The sequence below is a fragment of the Cyanistes caeruleus genome, chromosome 5 (genome assembly GCF_971803275.1).
Source record: "Cyanistes caeruleus chromosome 5, bCyaCae1.hap1.1, whole genome shotgun sequence".
NCBI lineage: Eukaryota > Metazoa > Chordata > Aves > Passeriformes > Paridae > Cyanistes > Cyanistes caeruleus.
This window is the reverse complement of record NC_141705.1, coordinates 78,718,252-78,741,612: the sequence shown is the minus strand read 5'-3', so window position 1 is coordinate 78,741,612 and position 23,361 is coordinate 78,718,252. Positions and strand designations below refer to the sequence as shown.

The 23,361-nt window shown below is 43.6% G+C and overlaps 1 protein-coding gene across 8 annotated transcripts in view; it reads right to left on the bottom strand.

Annotated features, from left to right (window-relative positions):
• Positions 1-13,115: 13,115 nt before the first annotated feature.
• Positions 13,116-23,361, bottom strand: part of TNIP3 (TNFAIP3 interacting protein 3) — a 55,416-nt gene continuing 45,170 nt past the window's right edge. For all 8 annotated transcript variants that reach the window (XM_086888171.1, XM_086888168.1, XM_023926533.2 and 5 more), the window contains 4 exons: positions 23,063-23,188; positions 21,441-21,602; positions 18,839-18,899; positions 13,116-13,937 (listed from right to left, as the gene is read on the bottom strand). In XM_086888171.1, the coding sequence (XP_086744297.1) occupies positions 13,906-13,937; positions 18,839-18,899; positions 21,441-21,602; positions 23,063-23,188 (381 nt within the window). In that variant the 3' untranslated portion in view covers positions 13,116-13,905. The remainder of the gene's footprint in view (positions 13,938-18,838; positions 18,900-21,440; positions 21,603-23,062; positions 23,189-23,361) is intronic.

The window sequence follows — 23,361 nt, the reverse complement described above, 5'->3', positions numbered from 1 at the left end:
CAGGTCCCAGGCATGGTCACATAAAACACCCAAGGCAAGAAGTCCTCAAGTGTAAAATGCTGTTCCTTATGCCTTTGGGGCAAAACTGATAAACTAAAGGGGCAGAAGAGCAGCAAACCTCTGGATGATTTCTCTCTGGGCACTCACCTTCTCCTCCCACCCTCTCAGAGGCTTCCAGGGAACTGAGTAACCAAATTATTCGTCCACATGCAGTCTGTAGCCGTGGATCGCTTCCTTGGGGGCTGAAACAGCTTTGATTGCAGTGAGCAAATAAATATCTCAAATTTTGAACATCTCTAATTGGATCCCAAGGAGGGCTGTAAACTGTCTGGGTAAAAACTGCACTCCTCCCAGTTTCCCCACACTGGGAGGCCCCGTTAGAGTGGATGGATAGGTGCTACCAGGAAACAAGATGCGTGTTATGTACAGTGGAGAAAAAAGAGCAGGAAATGTTTAATAAAGTTATCCAGTGAAAAAAAAAATCCTGAATAATAAATCTTTCTGAAACAAAAATGGAAACGGGCAATTGGATATTCTAGGAGGGGAGAAAGAAGGATAATTCATCACATAAATAATTCATGGCAAGTTTTAGCAGCCGGCGCTGCCGTGCATTTGGTATGGAAGACAGATGACACTGGGAGTGCTCGCGTGTGTGCTTAATTTTGTGGATACACAATTTTTTTGCCCAATTATATGGTTCTCATTGTGGTGCAGGTCTGAAGATCCGTTATCAGTAGCCCATGGATTAGCGTTTATTACTAGGGAGAGGGTATTGCTATTTTTTAACATCATCAACTGAGGTGCTAAACCAGCCTTACCGATCGATGCTGCCTGATAAGCCAGGCTGTGATGGGTTTTAGTTATGCAGCATCACACAGAGCACACTCTCCCAGAAGAGGGATGGGCGGGACAGCAGGGGCCTCCAGGGGCATCTTGGAAGCCTCAGGTTTGGGAGCTGCCACTGCCTTCCCCAGAGGAGCCACACACGAGTGCCCAGGTGGAACCCGAGCAGCGGCAGCGCCCAGGAAAGGCTAAAACCGAATGCTGTGAACGTAGAGATCGTGCTCCTACTTCCAGCAGGAATACTGATGTTGCCTACAGATTTGATCTGAGGAAGAGGGGATTTGCTGCTCTTTAGGGAGGAGGTGGGTGCTGCTTGAAGCTGTGATGGCCTTGTGGGGCCAGAGCCAACACCATCCCTCGTGTGCTGCTGCTGCTCCGTGAGCACAGCCAGGCAGCGAGCACCGCGCCCAGCACTCATGGCTCCCCTCCCTGCTAACCCCAGCCCTTAGGTTTCTTTTCCTAATAAGAGGCATTTTCCTCCCTCTCTCCTGAGGGAAATCAAAAGCACGTGCCGTGGTTGGTGCGCCACTGGCGACTGAAGCCAGCGTTTGTCCTGCGTCCCCTGGAAGTGCTGGGGGAGCAGGATAAAACGAGGCACCCCAACAGCACAGCCCTGTTAATACAACACCACAACACCTCCAGGCTTCACCCAGAGGCACTGCCAGCTGATGCATTGCCACTGACCCCAAGAAATTACACATTTGGGCTGCCCTCAACTCATTACTTGCCCATTTTATCCAATTATGTTTTATTTATTAAGCTACTCTGCAAACTCTCCTGGCGTTGACTGTTTTACACCTTCAGTGCATTTTTTCTAATCCTACCGTTTTATGAACTGATTAACAAGACTTACTGCTCCAACAGCACAAAAATACAATACACATCTTAAATATGGTCCAATTGAATCAAGAATCCAGCATTGGTTTTTCCATATCACTATTGGAAAACATCTGCTGTTAGACACTACTGCAGCACTTGCTTTATTTTGCCAAATCCGATATAATATTATAAAACCAGTTTAAAGATGAACAACTTCATTCTAAAATCCCTAATATGAATGTGAAAAATAATGACAAGCAGAGCTTTCATGCTCCAAGCATTATTTCTTAATCATAACTTCATTCTACTGAGAAAGAAAAACAGTGCTACTTTGCATAATTGAAATAATCTAATCTGCTTTCCGGATAAAATTGTTAACAAACCATTGATTTAATCTCAAGTGCCCAACAGACCCTGTAAACTCTGATGCCAAATATCTATTCTTTTAATTAAAACAAATGAATTTAATAAAGATGACTGGTATGGTAATTAGACATATTATGAAGTATAGGCTACTTTGATCTAGAACACTCACCCTTTAATTCTTGTGTGAAGGTGTTCCCACAGACACAGCCCAGACCCGAGTTCTTGTTATATTCCTGTCTTCAAAGAATAATTGTTTCAGACATGTCACAGCAAAGTGTTGATTTAAGTCACTATTTTCCCACCACAATTTACACACACACACACAATGGAGCAACAAGAATCAGCTGTTCAAAAATGGCACTTGAAACTAAATGCTAAATATTTTTTATTTTTTTTTACATTTAATGCTTCACGTGCCCTTACCTTCAGCTCTGCACACATGTGGGCAAATAGGATGTTCTGCTGCTCATAAATCCTCAGTGCAAGAGCAGTAATTGCAATTTTTAGGGCAAATCTGAGGACTCTGTAAGTGGTTGCCTGTGAAATGCGAAAAACTGGAATGGGTTTGAAGAACTGATTTTGGGTTTATGTGATGGCAACTGATCAAGAAGGATTTACCTTTACTCAGAACAGACGAGGGAAGTCTGCACTGTCCTAATTCCTTCCAGGCTGCTGAGAAATCCACAGCATCAACCTCCTCTACTTCTCCTTCCTCTCTCAAAGTGAGGGCCAGCCTTTGACATCCTCAGCTCCCATTCCAAGACCAAGACTTCTTCCCTCCTGGTTAACCAGTGGCACACAGGATTCCCAGGAAATCGAAACATGCAATTTACTGAATAGACAGAAAACACCGAGAAAGAAAGAGAAAAGGGAAATTAGCACTCATTGACCAGCGATACCATTACTGGGAGAACCTGAAACACAGCAGGGCTAAGATTTGATTCTCTGTCATTACTGTCAAGGAGCAAACCTTTCTCCTCTGGGGAGCCCCAGGTTCCAACTTTGTCCCTTTTCAAGGTCTGCACTACAGGCTGTAACAACACAAAGAGAGGTTAAATTAAGCATGGTGCCACATCTGGCTACTGCAGAACTACAGCCAGCACTCAGAGCACACATCCAGCTCCGCTAAAGCACATGTGCTCTTTTTTTCCTACCCAAGTGCATCCAGCAGCACTCAGCAATTAGCAGGGATGTTTTGTGTGCTGGCATTCACATGCACACAGCGCAGGAGAGCTCCAGGCAGTGGCAGAGTGCGATGGCCAGCTACAGAATGGTTCTTCTAAAGGCATTACTGAAGGCAAGCTCACCCTATATGATTTAGAATAAAAGCTCATCTGACTGGTTTTTGTCTCACAAAGCGAGAAATCCCATGGCATGAGGCAGGAGGGCCTGCTTCATGCTGGCTGAAATTAAAGGCTGTTCAGTATGAACACAGCTTTTGGTCGGTCGGTGGAGCTTAAAATAAATCTGATAGCGAGTCCAACTCAGCCTCACCTCACCCCCAGGATGTCCCCAGTGCCAACAGGATGGGTGGCAAGGAACAGAGGTGTGCTGCAAGGGCTCACCTGTCTCATCAGGAGGTGAAATCAGTGGCATCCAGTTGCTGTGTTTTCCATGCAGAACGTGACTTGTGGCCGCCTCGGGCTGCGCACGGAGCAGGGGCCAAACCCCAGCAGTGCCTGCACCACCCATGTGGAAGATAAGCACCATGTCCTCATAGGCAGAGTGTTTACACTGCTCCCTGATGTATTGCTGGAGCACTGTGATTGCACAAGTAACAAATGGGCTTCTAAAAATGTGTGTTTTAAAAGCTTTTGAAGCTGAGAGGTGACGTGCACACCAAAATCAGCGCGGCAATGACGTGTAGCTGGGCCTCTGAATTTTTGATTACACCTTTGCAGACTAAGACATGCTTAATTCTGCTTTCTTTGCCACACTCCAAAGTTTTATTAGCTGTCTTTTAGGTAACTAAGTTTAAGGCTGAATACTTTTTCTTTCCATTCCCCAAATGTTTGGGCTTTTTTTTCCCTTTTAAACTACCAGGAAAGTTTTCCACTGCTTTGATTTTACACGGATTTAATAGCTAAGGGGTGTAGTTATTACAATTAAATATGAGAGACACACTAAGGGACAGATATATTTGAGGGAATGAGTGCTAAAACAGTCTGCAAAATAAAATAAGACAGCAACAAGAAAATTTAAACATCAGTGAAAGTTCCAAGCACTTCTAGCTGCAAAAAACATTTCCTCTTTCCGCATCTTTAGCACTGAACGTTTCCTGTTACAAGCAAGAGCTTGGGAAGCCAGGCTTGCTCAACTCACCCCTATTACTGAAACAATCCAATAAAAAACAGGTCTATGTCCTATTTTCCCAGCTTCTCGCTAGAGCTTGATCCCTCAAACACGAGCTCCACCTGGTGGGCTTTCCCAAACAGTCGGAGCATCCATCCAGCCCTCCCCAGGGCCAAACACACGTGCCCCAGCATGGGAATTCCAGCCATAACTTGCTTCAGGGGATTGATTTTGGTCCCCGGGGTCAAACCCAGAGGCACAAACATTTCCAAGGAGAACTCAGAGGCCTGACCATCCAAGCCCTTTGCCACAGAGCTGGTCTTGCTTTGCAAGCTAAAGCTGCTTCAGTTTCCCGAAGAAAGCGCCCAACACCCTCTGAGACATCTCTGGGGGTCCTGTTCTGCCACAGCTCCCTGTACTGAAGGGAAAAACCTCCCACTGCCAAAAACATGTCTGCAGATGTTACAGTTACCCCGTGGCATCTCAGATGGCATTGAGTGACTGCTTTTAGACGGCAAAGTGAGCCAGGTGTGACACATGGGGCAGCAGCAGCAGCAATCCCTCAACAGCCGCTCCAGCCACTGGGCAGAGCTTCATCGATGGGAGACAGCACAGCTCAGGAAGGACAAAGCTCCCAAGTTTGCACTCCAGGATGTTATCACAGTTTTAAATCCTCTCCCCTGTTATAAAACACGGCATCCTGTGAAAGACATTTTGCTGTGTCTAAGTAGGACATCTCTTTTAGAGATCTATAATTGCTTCCCGTCTCAAGTGAAGAGATGATAAAGCCCAATGCAGCAGATTACAAGTTAATTGTAATAAATTGCATTGGCCAGGAAAGCAAAATTCAAGAACACACAAGATTGAAAAGATAAAGAACACAATTATGCAAAGCTTCAAGCCGAACATCTTATGTAACTGCAGGAGTTTGTCTCTGCCTCAAGAACACGGCGTGTGGGAACGCACGTAACCCGTTTGCCTTCGGAAGCGCTCGCTCCTGGTCAGAGCCTCCCCAGACTGGGCAGGGGAGCAGGATTCATATGGATACAACCTCAGACGTGTGTGTGGAGGCAACAAGCCCCACTGGTGGGTCTGTGTTTTCATAGCACTCATATGTTGTGAGGAGCAAAAGGCACAACAGAGACGCTTCTATTGATTTGCCATTCCCCGGTAGCCGAGCACATCCAAGCTATTCAAAGGAAGTTGTTTCCCACTCTGGAGAAACTGCTTGTTAGAAGGTGGGTAATTAAGAGAAAAAAAATGCCAAAAGCAGCTGAGTGTCTGTGTGGTCCCCAGGAAAGCCCATGGGACAGCTTGGCTTAAGACATCAAGAGATCTATACAGAAGAGCTGACTTCTGGCCAAAGGGCCAAGGAGGAACTGATGGGATACATTTAATTAATCTTTCCTGTCACTTTTATAACTCCAGCTGGAGGAGCGCAGGGAATCCACTGAATGAGAGAGTGTGGAAAGAGCACCCCTGAACTAAGACTGGAAATGCTCTTGGGATGTTCTTATTCCAAGTGGAATTGTTTGCTTAAAGATAATTATTTCTCTCAGCACCAGCTTTAAGTTTTTTTCATACAGGCCCATGAAATATTTTCCCTAGCCCCAGTTTCTTCTCCCACTTCTCCACACAGAACTGGCATTTATTGTCTGTAAACGCCCCAAAAATCTGTTACATCAACCCTAAGGACAAGTCCCAGAGAATAAGGCCTGGCGATATCCTCAGTGTTGCTGAGAAAATGGGTGTTCCAGGGCTCCTTTCTAAGATTTGCCAGGGTTGGCTCAACAAGTAGAAAAGGAAAGGAGATAGCATTTTAAAACCAGGCAAAAGCCAAATAGGAAACACACAGCTTAGAAGCCACTAATTTCCCCCACCACCATCACAGCCTTTGAAAGCAGGGGAAGATGCAGCACATTTGTTTGCAAATGGCATTTTACTCCTGCTAAAGAAGAAAGATGGAGCACTAAGGAGAGACATGGCTTTAGCACCAGGTGCTCCCTTAATACATCCCACTTTTCCAGAGAAGGAAGAGTGGTTCCTCTGTTTAGCCATCAAGATGATGATGATGACCATGTCCACAAAAACCCCATTGCCAAATCAAGGGAAGACCAGCATCACAGCACTTCAGCCTGGCACCAGCAATGACATTTCAATGTATCGACAAGATCAGCTGCCAGCCCATCAGCTCATTTATCATGCACTAATTCGTAATGTTCTCCTGCTTTATTGACAGCTTTGCAGATTTCCTCTGGATTGGCCTGGATCTGGATTACAAATGTCCCACAATTTACGTGCTCGTTCCCCTGGTGAAGATCCTTCCCAGTGCAAAGTCACACACGCGGTTGTTTGAAGAACTTTAAGATCTCCAAAGCAGAGATGAGCCTGCACAGCACTGACTGTATTTTGACACTTTTATCCAGACAAAGTTCCCACTGATGAAAATGGTTGGATTCCATCTTCTGAACACACTGATTTTTACTTAAACACACACAGATGTGTACATGGTATCACTGACACTTTGTCAGTGTGTAACACACATCCCACGTTTATGTGTTATTTATGTTATGGCCTGTCTCTCCCCCTCAGAAAAACCTCGCCAGCCTGCACCCTGCAGAGGCAGGGATGGGAATCAAACAGGCAGTGTGGCCCTGGCCCACTGAAGTTGCGTCTCCTGGGGACAGGTCCCACCTGGCTGAGGTCCTGTTTGCATTTTCTGATGCCTGCCAAGCCCTGAGATTTCCTTGAGCTAAAAGGTTCCTCTGTCTTCCACCTGCCCACCTCGAGGAAGCCAACACCCTTGGAACCTGCTGGCTTTGTAGCAAACTGGACATTTCACAGATGATGCAAAGTCACTGGGAAGGCCTGGCAGACATGTGGCCTGCACAGAGCCAGCACAGCTCCTAAACACTGCTCCGTAGGAAACCAGACAAAAATCGTGGACATGCTCTGCCTGGGTCCCCTTCCCCAGAGCTCCTAAAAATATTCTGTTCCCTGTAATGAAGAGTTTGTGCCTCAAGGAAGAGGTTCCTTCCTTGCAGAAGGAAATCAGCTCTGTGAGCTGGGGAAATGGCCCAGGGAGTCTTTGGGGAAGTCAGTTTTTATACTGTACTTTGTCTCTACAAAAATAAGTGTTTAAATTGGGAAGTGTTTAAATAAGGAATGGTTTTTCAGGCTGTACTAAAATCACATCATTTTGGACAAATCCTTTCTCTCAGCTGTGAGCACAGCTCTGCTGGAGAGACACTGACCTTCTCTATCCTGGTGAAACCCCACACACAGCAGGGTGGAGGAAGCTGAGGAGAGCAGAGGTGTCCGTGCCCATTCCCATTCCAGAGATGCATCACCAGCCTTTCCGCAGCCCACAGGCAGGGAGGAGATGGTGGTTCAGCTCCAGAGGCCTCTCATCACCAAAGGAAAAACAGAAGCAGAGCAACAGCACGGTTTTGTGAGCAGGACAAACTGCTTTGGAGCCCAATTAAACTCTTCGAGTAAACTGGGAGAAGTCTTATAAAAGAGTAAATAAAACCTGATGGAAACACGACGTCTCCCTCAGCAGAGGATAAACATAAAGCCTGCACTGAGAAAACAAGCAGGGTGGCAGGGAGTGGGCTCTGCCAGCCCTGAGTGCAACACATCCAACAACTACCACAGGCAAAGCTGCTCAGCCTGGGAAGACTTGAAAAGTCAGACCCTGGTGAAGTTTGAACTCCAGGCTGAAGAGAAGCCTTCATTTTCTCTCACTACAACATTCTTCCCTGGGGACACTGACTCTTGTTATGTGGCCAGGTTAAAAGTTTTAGCAACCTTGCTAAACCTCTTGGAGATTTCTCTCCTAGAGGAAAGAGCGTGTGTAGGGATTTATTCAGCTCTTACACTCAAACCTTCAAAAGTGAACACTTGTTTTCTATGTATATAATAGAAATAGAAATATGCAAGTACACACAGGAGCACAGACTGTGCACAAACATCATCACCTGCACATACAGGCCCCTAGACCACCTGGAAGAGCCCGAGTTTTCCACACACATTTTTCCTACAGAGCAAGGAAAATCCATGCAGTTTAGCAAAGCCAGACTCAGTCTGGGCTCTGCAGAGCCCTCCCTCTGGGGACCTCAGAGGCAGAATGTCTGCACAGTTTCAGGGGCTAATATGTCAAAGCTTTAAGTAGCCTGAAGAATTTAATGGGGATTTAGATGCCTGCAACTGAAATGTAGCATTTTTGACAACAGTTGACTGAGATGAATGGCATCTGCTCAGGAGTCATGAAACATCCTGCCAGTGTCACACCCTCCCAGCACACACAAATCGAGGTGCAATGCCTGCATCATTTTCTTCTCAGAAGAAGAAAGGCTGACAGTTGTCATTAGCTGAATCTGTTGCAAACCAAAATGAAACACTGCTCATAAACAGTAGCAGTGTTTCCATACAGAAACTAAACAAATTTGGGCAGAACAGGCTGAATGAATATGAACAAAGAAGGAACTCTTAAGGGATATCCCTCCCTTATTAATATCCTCCCCCTCCCTGGTACTACTCAGGGTTTTTGTTTGCATTTCCCACATCTCTTATCTGTGCTTTCAGACTCAGAAAGCCACACAGCATGCCATAGCTTGAATGTTTGCATTCATCAAAGTGAAAATTCCTATTAATAAGAATTCAATTATTTGGAAAAAAGTTCCTGGAAGTACAGCACCACCTTTCTAAGTTCTTTTCCAATGAGCTAGACTGCAAAGAAATGAGCATGAAAAGCAGAACCTGTCACAAAAATCTGTGGAACAGCAGGAAGTTATGGCCAGCTTGTGACAGTAGCACCAAGACTCCACATGGGAATACTATTAAATTAACAGCACATTGAGATTAATTGCCTTTTTTTTTTTTTTTTCCTGGGGATTTTAATTTATTTTTTTTTTCAGTTGCCCAACAGGTATCTTGTAATGCAGTGGGTTTGATTTGGTGGGGAGGTTTTCTGGTTTTGCTGCTCTTTATGAGCTGTGTTTTCAAGCCCTGTGTTATTAATTTATCACCCAGGAATAGAAAAGCAGCTCCAGTGCTCTGACCCAACCACACCCAAATCCTCAGGGAAGTCAGATGTCTCTTCAGAAGTCATGGACAGTGAGATAACAACATCACACATACACTTTGAATTTTAATTATCACTATTAAGGATTAGGAACAATCCCTGTGAGCAACCAATTTTGCTGGCATTACTAAGCCAGACCCAAGCCTGCTTTCAGTTAACTGCAATGCAGTATTCATGCCTCAAACCTGATTTTAGCGAGTTCCCTTCCCTTCTGGAGCAAGTACATCACTGGAGGCTCCAAGTCTCCTCTTTGGCATCCCCACCCTCACTTAATTCTTGACCACAGGGGAATTTTAACAGAGAATAAACTAATCTCTCTCTTGCTACTGCCAACATAAGACAGTACTGTTATTCCAGTTCAGAAGAGATCAGCTCTTCTCCTGTTAAGTTTTTCTTTCCTAAAAGAAAGCTGGAAATATGGGTAGATTGACTGCCCCTCCAAAGCTGCTTTAGTGTCTGAACAGGTCATTTACACAGAAAGAATTTTCTTTCAAATATCCTGGTGTCGATGATCGTGTTTTTCTGGTATCATCACTAATCCCCTCCATTCCATAACAAGGATTGTTTCTCCTGACATTATTTCTACAGATTCCATGCTGGGGCATGACTATAAAGGACAGGCTGCAAATCTGGCACTGAGGAGAGAGAAGGAAGAAGAACAAGAATTACAAAAAGACCAGTTCTAATTTTAACCTTCATAAAAGTGCAGGTTTTCCTAACTTTTAGCATAGGGAAATAATCTGGCTGGTGCTTTGTGCCTTACCTTAAGTGAGAGTTTTAAGTGATACTGCTATATTTAATCAAACATATTTAATACTGCTATATGTAATCAAACAGAGCTGGTTTGGTGAATAACTTGCAAAGAGTCTCTGCATGTGCCAGCCCTGCAGGGTAATGCCGTTGTCTTAAATGGATTAACGTGGGATTAACACGACCAACATCTGACACACAGGATGCCTGAACACAGGAAGGCACAACACGAAAACTTCCTCCAGGAAAATGAAAACATCTCCCTCTCTTCTCCCAGCTAAACCAAGCAACTAAATGAAAGGAACCACCCAGATGACAGAAAGGCCAACAAAGGAGCTTCACCGTTCGCCAGAGCTGTCACTTCTCTGTCGATCAGGTCATGTGCTACAAACATGAACAGCACACATGCTGCTCCACCAGACTTCCCTTCTCCAAATCCTTTCCCTTGGCCATGGGAAGCGCCTCAGACCCCTACCTTGGGCTGATATCTCCCATTAGACCAAAGCTGCAACCTACAGTCTCACTGTTGTGAGCTCTTAACTCCTGCACTGACCTACTATGAGGAACCCACCAGGTCCCCCTTCCCTGGCTGCCCCAGCCCTGCTCCCAGCACTGCCAGCCCATGGCCAGCCTGGGCCTTTGGCTCTCACAAAAACAACCCTTGGACAGGAAGCACCTGGGTGCTGCCCTTTTATAGGGCAGGTGGGGTGGAAGCAGGGCTGTTGCTGCTCTAAGTGAAAACACAGCGTTAACCAGCATCCTGGCTCCTGGGGGGAAAGTGTTTTATTAATCAGAAAAATGCTTTCCACCCCGTGGTGTCTTGCAGACCTTTAAACTTGCATCTGCACAAATCAGAGAAATTCTTCTGTCATTCTCGCAATAGTTTAAAATACAGAAACCATTATTAGACTTCAGGATTACGGGTTTTTTAAATAAAAGGGGGAAATTTAACCTGATTGGAATTACCTTCTCAGGTCAGCACAGGGTGCTATGGGTGAGGTAGAATTTCCAGGGTATATTCCCTGTCCATTAGAGTGGGAAGTTGAGATTGCTTGACCAAAAGGCATGGTCACACACTACCTGCTTTTTCTCATTCTGTTCCAGATTGCTGAAAAAGAGAGAGAGAGAGAGAGAGGAATGAAGATCAGGAATGTTGGGCACCCCATAATCCTGATTACCCAGAAACTGCTGACTGGTGGGAGGCTGGGAGGATGATGTGAAGGTAATGAAGTGCAAGTCTTTGGGTGTGAGGACCCAGAGCCAAAGGGTACAGAGCATTATTTCACCCACAGCATTCACCATGCATTTCTAGATCTACTGTTTATACAATTAATTTCATCTGAGAACAAAATATTTTCATGGATGGTGTGTTCTTGCTATAATTCATGAGACTATGTATAAAAACAAAACATTTTTCTCCACAGGAAAAAAAAAAAAAATCCCCAAAGACCCCAAATTTTTTTAAGGGAGAACTGGGAGTGTTGATATCCAGTTTTGGCGCAGCTCAAGGAAGAAAAAAATCCCTGTTAAGAACACTATGGTTGATTTTAACTAAAATAACTTACCCCCTCAGAGTTGCCTGGGTCACTGCAGAAAGCGTTTCCTTTGGGGGTGTTTGAGCCTGACAATGCTAATTCAGACAGATGACAGCACCTGCACTGGGGGAAAATACATCATTCCGAGAAAATCAAGCGGAAAAGCAACTTCCAGGCATTTTATGTGCGTTTTAAAAGATACAAACTCTCCATCACACAACACCAGGAATTTTGGCGTGATTAAGATTCGTTCGAGCCAAAGTTGACAGTCTTGTGCCCAAAGCCCGACAAACATTAAAAGCCTGTGACTACAAAGATAGCTCTGCAAACACCATTTTCTCCCTGTGAATAGCTCGCGTTCAATCGTCCTTTTGGGCCGGCTAACGCTGTCAGATAATGAGTAAAGCACCACGAACGGCCGGAGCAAAACCTTGGAGGATGCTCGGGGGAAACAGCGGCAGTGAATGGAGCGGGGTGGCTGCCCCCACACCGAGCACACAGAGCGCGTCTGTTCGGGGGACTCCCGGCGGCTTTGAGCGCGGGGTGCTCTGCCCGCAGCGCTGGTCACCTGCTGGGAGCTGCCATTGAATGAGGTTACATTCTAATTGGATTTTCCGAAGGCAGCGCATTAGCATTTTCCATGATCTCACCCTTATTAGCCAAGTCGCTAATCAGGAGGAGCGCGGTTATATTGTGCGCTGGGTACATTATCTGCTGCCGCAGCGTCTGCAAGCCAGCTCCAAATTCAGGCGGAGATAAAAACTCCTCTCTCTCTCTAGCAGAGGCTCGGGAGTCTATTATGGAGCTAAGGTTGCAGTCAAATTCTAATTTTCAATAGTTCACCAGAAAAACAACAAGTCTCCAGAGGCTGACTCGCTCAGCGCTTCGCTCCTGCTCTTCCTGAGCCCGCAGTGTAAGTCAGGAATGTCAGTGCTTTCATCCCTGTTGGCAGAAGCAGCATCGCTCCACCATGTAAAAGCAGAAGAATCCTTTCCCATGGACTGCTTCCCATTGAGTCCAGAATCAAATGCTGGACATGTTTAATCCCCTGAGGTTATTATTTCTATGCACAGGCCTTTGTATATTGAAAAGAATGGAAATACCTGTTCTGAAGCAGAAATGACACATGCAGGCAATCCTGTAGCCCATGACTCTGCCTTTGCACAGCTCAAAAAACTGTTAGTGTCAGAACTTAAATACTCCTGAGGTACCCAGGAAAGCAGGCAGGACGTCTCACATCCTGCAAAAATCTGTTTCTTCTTTTGGGGGGGTGGTCCCAGCAGGGTTGGATACCTATTTCTCACAACAGCAGCCTCCTTAAAAGCCTGAAGGGAAGAGACAATCTTGCACACAGATTATCAAGTAATGCTTGCTGGACACTCATCCACCAAAATTTTGCAAAAAAATTAATTGTCTAAATACAATTTCACTTAAAAAGCCAGGTTTTATTCTTGGTTAGAGGTTACATGACGATGTTCGGATTCATTACAAGAATAATTTGGAAATATAAAGCTATATTCACTGAGAAGTTAAGCCCATTCAATATTTCTACTAAAATTCTTGCAATACAAGTAAGGACACACAGAAAAACGCCCCTGTGATTATGTTTTACATGTAATTCTAGAGCCAAAACAAAAGAAGATCGACCTGGACTCAAAAAGGGGAAGTGGGCACCTTCTCCCTGGCCTGGCATCGGTGGTACCCTGATTACAATTACACAGAGGGGTTTAAACAGTGAAGCAGATTTCCCTTTTACCAGCCAAGAAGGACAGGACAGAATTCAAGGTGCTCTATCAACCAATCATTCCCTGGAATCAAATAAAAACCCGCATAATTCCCAAACAACAACAACAACAATCACACCACTATTGGTGGCTCTTGAATTCAAACCAGATGTGACAGTCTGAATCCCCAGCAAGAACTGCATCTCTTCTCATCAGGCTTTTAAAGAGATTCTCACAAGGCAGCACAAACAGCATCTTCAGAACAAAGGGCAGTAACGCTTCCCAGGAGAGTTTAACTGGATCCTGAGGATCACCAGCCTGTATGAGCTGCTTTTCTATTGTCCTCACAGGGATTTTACCAGCCATAAATCACATGCACTGAAGAGATAAGGAGCTAGGGGCGAAATAAAACCCAGAAGAAAACAGAATAATGAAGCTGCAAGAGTCCCTCGCAGCCTTTGGTTCACAATTCTCCAGAAGCCAGAGGCTGTCAGCGATGGGATCTCTTCTCCAGGGAGGAATCTGCAAAAGCAAAACCAATGGGAATTATTGTGACATTGAGAAATACAACTCACTTAGGAGTCATTTTCCTCTATTTTGTAACACTTTCACACCCACACCCCCCTCAAAGCCAACCCTGTACTTCATTACAAGACTGTAATCAAACCAACGCAAGTGGCAGCAGGAGTGAAGAAGCAAAAGAGAGTGGGGATATCACAGAGTGCTCCAGGAGTCTCTGTCTCAGCTTTCCTCTCATCCTGATGGTTGATAGACAGCAAACAGTAGGGTCTAATAGATTAAAGTCCCTCTGTAAAATCTTTCCAGACTTCTAAAAAGACCAGCTGGCATTCAGCAGTGCTCAGAGTTGTACATTGGCATTAGGTGCACCCAAGAGAGGAGCTAAATCTGGCAGAGGGATAATTAGGTGGTAGGACCCATGGCAAAGCAGGTGTCTGTGGTCCAAAAATGTGTTTGATAGCAAGTCACTCTAGCCAGGAAAATAAAACAAAATTGAAAAAAGGTTTTGGAAATGCTCTAAACACATCTATAGTATCACAAGCACAAGTGCACTTAGTATTTCACTTGAAGAGAAAGGCTAGGAATGATGAATCCTGATCTGTTGGCTCACAGAAATAAAATGATCAAATCCTGCAGCTGTTTAAATCACATATCCTGTTCCTCTTCCCATGAGGCTTTTCTGCCTGGTACTCTGAAGATCACTGTCCTGTGATCTTCAGCTCAAGCTGACTTTTAAAAACACTTTAACTTCACGTGTTCTGGAGTTAGGAATCAGAAGTGTGCTAATGGCCTTTCTGTGGTAGCAGAAATCAAGTCGTATCAATAAAAAATGCTGGAAATAATCACATTTTCATTCCCAATGGGGATGGCAAGCTGCTAATTAAATCTGTCTTGACTACTTGGAAGCACTGATAATTTCTCATGTAATGTATGCACTGAGGACAGGCTAATACCAAAAATGTTAAGGGTCTGGGATTTTTTCCAGGAAAATTAAGATGTCAATTAATTGACTTTTTTCTTCCCCCTCCCCCGTCTGGTTTTTATTGAAGACCTCCACAAATCTATTTTTTTTCAGGTTTTCATATTTTCCCCTCTCTCCCTACAGATGTCATTATTTTCAGTGGCAAACCCCACACTTCTCCCTCCTCTTCTTCCAATTAGCTGTAATTATAACAACATTAGCAGCAAATTAGGTGCCTCGAGGGCAAAAATCTGGGAAGCAGCAGAGTGTGGAAAGGAAGAGGAGATGAGATTATAATGGAAGTAAGCAGGCACATCCATGTGCTCATCTGGGCACCCTCAGGGCTTTGCAGGTTGAGCTCTGCTTTCCCTGAGCATGCCAAGATCAGGAAGTGACCAGCTGCTCCCACAAGCCTCCAGAGCTACTCCTGGAGAGGGAAGCAAAAGACTCCATTTGGGCTTCTCCCTGTGCCTGGCATCTCTGGGTCCAACATGAAAACATCCAGCTCAGGCTGGAGAAACCCACTGGTTGAATCTGATGTTCTGAATGGGTAATTGGGGTCCTTAAATGCATCTGCTGGGAATCTTTCTGCCAAGGAAAGAAAGGCAGTAGGATTAATTGTGGAAGTGAAAAAGGCAAGACATGCCAGCAGTTGCAGCATGCAAAAGGGTTCTTGCTCCGAGTAGGATTTTGAGCAATAAACCTTTTTTCCAGAGAATTTTGCATGAAGAATTTGGGTCCAGGGAAAATCTCCAAGATCAAGCTCTTTTTTACAACTGTCTTTTCAATTTTGCACAGCGGGATAAGGAAGGAAGTCAACACTGCTTGCCAAATAAAGTGACATTAAGTACATTTGCTGGAAATCTTTTTTGCCTTGCTCCTCAAAAATTAAAAAAAACAACAAAAAAACCAAATCAACCACAACAAACAAAAAGGTCAGACATACAAAAAGGTCAGACACCAGGAGTGTGGAAGAGCACAGACATAGGAGCTGAAGTTCCTCCTAAGGCAGCACTGCTGGTCCAACAAGGCATGGCTGGGAGAATTTAAGCACAATTTAGGACTAAGATTTCCTGCACAGCAAGGTACCTGGGGAGGGACCAGTCCAGTGGTGGGAAAGAAGAGTTATTCTCTTGGAAATCTACTGGCAGTGCAGTAAGGAAATATCATCTTCCTTAATCTCTGTCTTGTATCACATTTCCACTTTGCTTCTCCTTCCTTATTGGGACCTTAAAGGAAACATCTTTGCTTTTTTGGAAGACAAGCTAAACTCTGCTATGAGTTATCTGAGGTTCTAAGCAGTTTTTTGAGGGTTGGGGTTTTTATTTCCTCTCATTTTGCCTACCCTATTCCCCCCATCCTTTCCCATCTTCTAACTAATTTATTCCCAGTTTATTAGAAAGGGCTCAAATCCAAAAGTGCCAGATCCAAACCATCACACAGCTACCAGAGCTCAGTGCTGGACACAACATTCCTTAAGTGACTCTCTTCCAGCTACCACAACACATCTCTGGGGAAAATAACAGTCTGGAGAGCAAACTTTAGAAAATGGCACCTAATCATGTTCATCAAATGTCTGTAGCAAAGGATTGGGCTTTTTCTTTAATTTAAAAAATTCTTCAGAGATAATCCTATATTTAGAGATGCCAGAAAAAAATGTTTCTTAAACTAAATAGAAGGAGAAACTGGCCTTAACAAAGGCAGCAGTCCTTTGAGACAGCCTCCTCTTACCATGGGAGCAGCTGAGGAAAGCAGTGCCAGTTAAAAGAAAAGTACAGATATGGTTACAGGAGAAGCAGAAAACATGAGATTACAGCTGGTTACAGAAGGACCTACAGAATCCAAGTCAAGTTCCAGAGTATCTGGGTCCAAACACCTTCCTCCCTCATAAGAGGGGAAGGAAAACACAATGAAGGTGCATCTATTCAAAACTACAGCAAAAATTAGTAGTTACTGCTTAGTGACCTTTGAAGTCCCAATCACATTATGAGACTCACACAGATTTCAGATATCTCTAAACCAGGCATTTTAATGGAATATTGCCCAAAATATCCATTTTCCCAATTAATTTCACTTGTGTTTCATAATTACTACTTAAGAAAAAATGCCCAGTGTCAAAGGAAAATTTGTTAAGGGAAATTTCAAGGTTTTCTCCAGAAACATCAATCTACTGAAATGACATTCCTAAAGGAAACAGTTTCATGCCTAAAAGTTGCTGCACTTCTGATTTGTTTCCTATAATGAAGACCTAGCTCAGCAGAGAGAAGATTTATTGGTCCATTCATAATCTACTCAGAAAATGAAGGATGAGGACTGAGAATCAGGAATGCTGCTGCACATGCCGGCTCATTTAGACCCACTAGTGCAATTAGCACTTGGACAAAATGGAGCAAAGAAATGGGAACATCAAGAACTCTTGCTCATCACATATTCTTGGAGCTTCTATCTTGGAAAACCTTCTCAAAATACTTACAGGCAGATTTAATATAGACAACTATATATAATACATAAAGCCAGGCTAGTGACTCAATATTTTGACCTCTGTGTGATCAATGGATGAATTATAAAAATCATCTGTTTTAGCCACCAGGATAAGAAGAATAAGAGCCCAGAGAAGATGTTAAAGCAGGCCTCCTACACAGCACCATGATGGGACTATTAAGAAATCCTCTTTAAAGGGACTGGAGCAAAAAGGGAAGGGAAAAGTCTCCAAATATGCTAATCCCTGTCCAGTTGAGAAGGAGATGTTTGAATATTCTGGGCAAGGAACAGCAGTAGAAAAAGCCCAGATTTTGAAGAAGTGTTTTTTCAGGGAGTGAGAAGTCAAGTCACATAGTCAAGCAGGGTAGAAGAAGAATTTTCTTTCTTCAGATCTCCAAGTGCACTGCCCTGGACCACAGCTGCAGTTGGTGGCTGGACTGGTTTGATTCCCTGTCATAAACATCCTCCCTCTATCTTCTGGTGCAGTAAATCACTTGGAGTTTGAGTGGGAGGGATGGCAAAACTAATCTCTTGTTCTGTTGTGCAGGCACAGCACTACTTTCCCTGCAACCACATCAGAACCCTCCAAAGAGCTGCCATGTAATTATGGGATGCCCATCAGCCATTTTGGGGAGCTACATTCCCACCCTCCCCTCTCTTCTGAGCAAACGTGAACGACAGCAAATAATGGAACAGTTCCTCTGTAGCCATCTTCTTCTTCTTCTTCCAGATGTAACAAAACAGCTCCTGGACTCAGCAGTCCCTGCCACCCCACTGGCACCAAGGGATGGCAGATTCCTGCCAGGAAGAGATTCCTTGTGGTGTGCATTTTTTGAGTGGTCTGAAAGAAGTACTTCAAAACACGCAGGAATGATTTCAAGTACAGATAAAAATGTTAATTACTCCTCCCCGTTTCCAAGAAATAGTTTGTACTGACCCTTTGGCAGGTATTTAACTCTGTTCCCTTGCATGGCTCTATTTTCAGACCTGGCACCCTGAACTACCAGAACAGATCAAGAACAGCAATGGGCATTTTGCTTTTAAGGTGAAACAACATCCTAAAGCCTGCACTTTGTTAGCAAGGACACCTAAACCTGTCCCATGCTGGCCCCCAGTTTTGGCACATCATTAAATTCAGCCTTTGCTGGAGCAACAGAAGCTCTAAGGAGAATTCTGAGGGTATATTTTCTTTAGGACTATTACTAGGTGTTTAATGAGGCAAATGTGTGATCCCATAATGTGTAATAGAGACATTTTATGAATTGCAACAAAGCTGTAACATAGATGGTGTTACATCAGAAACCTCACCTGTGCTGCACACGCACCAACCTTGACTCTCCAAGGCAAAGCTGTCACATAAGCACTCAACAGATAGACAGGAAAGTTTACTCTACATCCCTCAAAGGCCTCCATTTGAAAAAAAAGTACATTTAATACATACTCTGTACAGCTGTTGTCTTACCATTTGCCTTGTGCTGCACATCTGGCGGAAGCTGGTCAGGAACATACCACTGATAGTCTGGCTGCACAGAACAATAAAACATTATTGCAGCAATATGGACTTCACAGGCACTTCAAACAAAAGCACAGTGACATGATAAAAACATAATTGTGTTGTGAGGCTTCTCATTAACCATACAAAAGCTATTTTTTACTAAAAAAAAAATCTTATATTTAGGTTTGTTTCCACCAATCCCAGTCTTCCAGCTTGCTTCCTCTCCTGCGGCATTAGAAAAATTGGTGTAAACCTTCCTAGATCCCACAAATCACAACGAAACCTTGGGAGAACCAAAGCAGATTGTGAAAGGGCTAAGGAATAAAGTGCAGCAGAAGATACCAGCAGGCTTCTCCCTCTACCAAAGAACCCCAGAGAAACCTGGCCCACCTGACAGGTGAAGCTGCTCCAGTTTGAATGCATCTGTAACAGCTGTAAAATTCTCCAGTGTGACAGGAATTAACCATGGAATCAAGTTCTTTCCCCTCCTCCCCTTCCTCACAGGTTAGCACTGCTGTTACTAGAACATTAGCTATTATCAAATAACTTCCTGAAAACACCGTGGGATAGGGAAAATTCCCATCTTTCTCGTAAGAGGAAGTACTGGGAAGGTTACGTCCATGCAGACATAGTTTTGTCCAGGGAAATCTCGGAAGAAATACTGCATCATCGTTTATACCACCCACTGTGGCAAATGAGCAGCAAATTACCACTACAGAAAACAACTCTGGGACCAGCCATTTCAGCTGAAGCTCTGTTAGGCTGTCTGTCTGGAATAAGTAGTCCATGCAAGCTTGTCAAATTCTAGGTAACTGCTGCTTCAAATTAGTTGCACTGGAAAAATGATTCTTGTTTTGCACAAATTACTCTGAGAAAATCATTGAGTAGTCCCAAAGGGAATCTTGCAGATTTCAATTTGCAGGGAACAAATTTCAAAGACTCCTACAGAAGTTTTGCCTGAACTAAGATGGCAGGATGAAGCTGTAGACAGAGAAAACAGATTTAACTTTTATGTTTTGCTGTCATTCATGCTTGTACAGCAGTAATCACTCTCATACACTGTCAGGAAAAAAAGGAGCTATTTGTATTTTAACTTACATTGTACCAGTCACAGGAATTATTAACTAACTCTGTGCATGTGGGCAAACAAAGTAGACTTTGATACGAAGCTTTAAGCACAGGTAGTTTTTCACCAATGGCTCAAATGACACTCATTTGCATTGCTTTCTTGAGTTTCTGGCAAAATTTATCTTCTCTGATCAATTCTTCTCTTTTCATGTACCTACACCCTCCAAATTTGAATGAATTTCAGGACCAAGATGTGTATTTAACATCAGACTGACCAAATTTTTTCTACTAGAGCGTAAAAGGGAAAGAAAAAGCGCAAGAACTGAAAATGAACAAAAAAGCAAAAGCACAGCCTCAACATGCAGGATTACGTATCAGGACACCCATTAAATTCTAACACCTTTCTTCATTGCTAACAAATTGCTCAGGGAGGTACCCAAAGCTCAGAGCAGCAACTCACACAGGCAAAGAATTGGAAAAAAAAGGGCCAGAAAGAAACTGGGAGTTACAAAGCAACCAGTCAGACTGACACCGGCGCTCCGGCAGGAATGACAAAGTTGTAAACCCAGTGATCCCTCACAGAATTAGAAACCCAGATGATGAAAGTTCAGGGAAAAGAGCCAAAATAATCTGGGCTAGTTTCCAAATTGCAGGGAGAAACATTCTGCAATACTTCCAACTTTGATAAATAGGCAGATAAGCACACTCCTGAAGCACAGAAATTACTTGTCTGACCACAGCTTTTCCATTGGCTTTCTACAGCCTGAAAGCCTTACATGCATTTTGCAACAATTCAGCTATAATTTCTCAAATAATGAGCATCTTTCCATATGTGACAGCTTTATAGCCAGAAACAGATATTGTATATTTAAAATGACATTCACCATGTTTAAATGCATTCTCACTAGATTGGAACAAGCCAGCCCACTTAGATAATCAAAAGCACTTCAAAAATGTTCTTTGAAGCAGTATTTTCCTTGGAATAAATAACTCCCACTCATAGAACCTGTTCCAGTGCAAAACTATTCTTCTTCATGCTGAGGAAGACAGGACCCTGTTGTGTTCCAGGAAAAAAGGCACATTTCCCATTGTGTTAGCCCCACTCAGATAGAACTTCCACTTCTGCTGATTTGGTTTTTATCTTATGTTGAAGGTTCAGAGCAGATCCCTACTTCTGAAGTGGGGTAATTATACAGCTAGAAAGGGCTCTGAATGTGTGTCATGGAAATAAATTAACCTAAGAAATCAGCAAGACTTCAATCAAACAACCTTATTTTTTTAATTAACAAACAAATGCAAAAGAATCCTGTTTTTCTTCTTAGTGCTGTTACAGATAAAGAGTATTTGCCAAAGTAAATTTGATCTTGGTCTGGACTAAACAACATGCTAGGAAAGCACAGATTCAGTTGCTGCTGAGGATGGCAGGGTGATGGCATCTGTGGTCACCATGCTGTGAGAAAATCAGTGTCCCTGTCACACAGCTGAAGTGACAAGCGCTTACCGAGCGCTGCTGCTGCTGCTTCTGTGCCCTGCGAGGCACTGGATGCACCCGAGGATCTGGGTAGTGAAGAACCATCCCACAACCCCCATTATGGACACATGGAGAAAGGAAGAGTGGAGCTGGATAACTGGGCCTCTCAGGCTGTACTGGGAGGTCTTTTGTCTGTCAAGAAAATAAGGGCAAGAAGAAATGCATTAGCAGTGGAATACAACCAACAGAACATTCGGGTACAAGTGGGCTGCAATGCTTTTTGTTCAGATCCTTCAGACTATTTAACACTAAAAAAAATTATTAAAGACAGCTGACTTGTGCCACACCAGAGTCTTGATGCCTTTTATGTGAGGAAAATATTGGTTTCAAGATATGACAAGCACATTTCTGTGTGTCTGTTATATTCCAAAACAATTCTGTATTTTCATTACACACAGTAGCTCTCAATAGATTGAAGCAGAACTACACGGACAGTTGCTTGCATGACAAGATAAGTAAATAATTTTGGTACAGGAGCAAAGCTGTTGGCCTCAGATTTGGGTCTGCCTTTCCTTAGGCCCTCTGCATTCCAGTAGAGTCAACAGGAATTTGCCTAAGGACAGAGCAAGGAGGGGCAAAAGATGATTAATATTCTGTGACTTTGTGAGTCACAACTAAATAATTTGACTTCAGAAAACAAACCAATAAATATTTTATATGCTTGCTCTCATCTTTAAAATCCTCCACAAGCTCTGTTTAATCAAATCCTGAGGCAGGAAGAGACAAACAGGAAGATCTCCAGTGTGAACTCTTGGTGCACTGCAGGCACAGTCAAGCACAACGTTGCTGAAACCGGCCAGAGCGAGGGGCACTGAGCAGCACCCAGCCTCTGACACTTCAGCAAGACCCCACCAGCACTCATGCATGGCTTGGTTGAGAAGAAGACAATCCTGAAGCTTCTGTGTCACAACAATGCTGGGGAGGACAATAAATCACCACAGAGCATTTTGGCAATCAGCCGTTCTTTTAAAGCATTGCACAATTTTGTCAAGACAGGAAACCTCGGAATTTCGTCATTCTTAAATGGGGATTGAGAAAGCTCAGAGTTTTGCATGCCATGATTTTACTATGGCATCCTACTGACACTACTTTGAAGAGATAAAAAGGATGTTGCAAGAAAAAATTATTGCAGAGGCTGCTCAGCTAATTTGTATGGAGACCATTTTTTCCTCAGTGATATTAACATCACTCTGTAATTCAATTGCAGAGGTCAGGATTAACTACAGAAGCTTGCTATTTCAAAAGTTGGTTTGATCTTACAACTCTTATATCAAGTGCCAGTGAAACAATCAAAGTCCTCTGGATTTGTTTTTGGTTCTGTCCACCCTCCCCCTCCTCCATTTTCAGATATGTCTGAAAAGTTTTTGCAATAAATACTCCCTTCATCTACTTATTTTGTAAGTCTTCTCTAATCGTTTCTCATCTTCTTACTGCATTACTTCAGAATGATTTCATCCCAGGTGGTGACCTCATATAAAATCCAATGTCAATTAATGGAAGCCAGAAAGCCTTGAGTTGTGTGGAAAGTGAGAAAAAAAAAATAAAATAAAATACACATGTGCTGGCAATGGGAGCTTTCTTTTGACTCATACCTGAGAGCTGAGTTTACTCAGTTGAGATTGTAATCTCTCATTAATTTTCTGCAGTGCTTCTTTCTCCTCATTAAGCCTCTCTCGGTCAGATCTCTCCTTTTTGAAGTCTTCCTCGTATATTTGGACCTGCAATAGTCATGAATGGTGTGTGAACTTCAGCAGAGCCACTTTTGTGCTTTGGTTGCTTTCTAAACACTGCTCAAGCAGAAGGGTGAATTCCAAGGGGACCCCTGCTCCGTACAGTCCTCCAAACAAAAGTTTCCCTGGACTTTTTTTGTGACCAATACAAAGTGACAAGC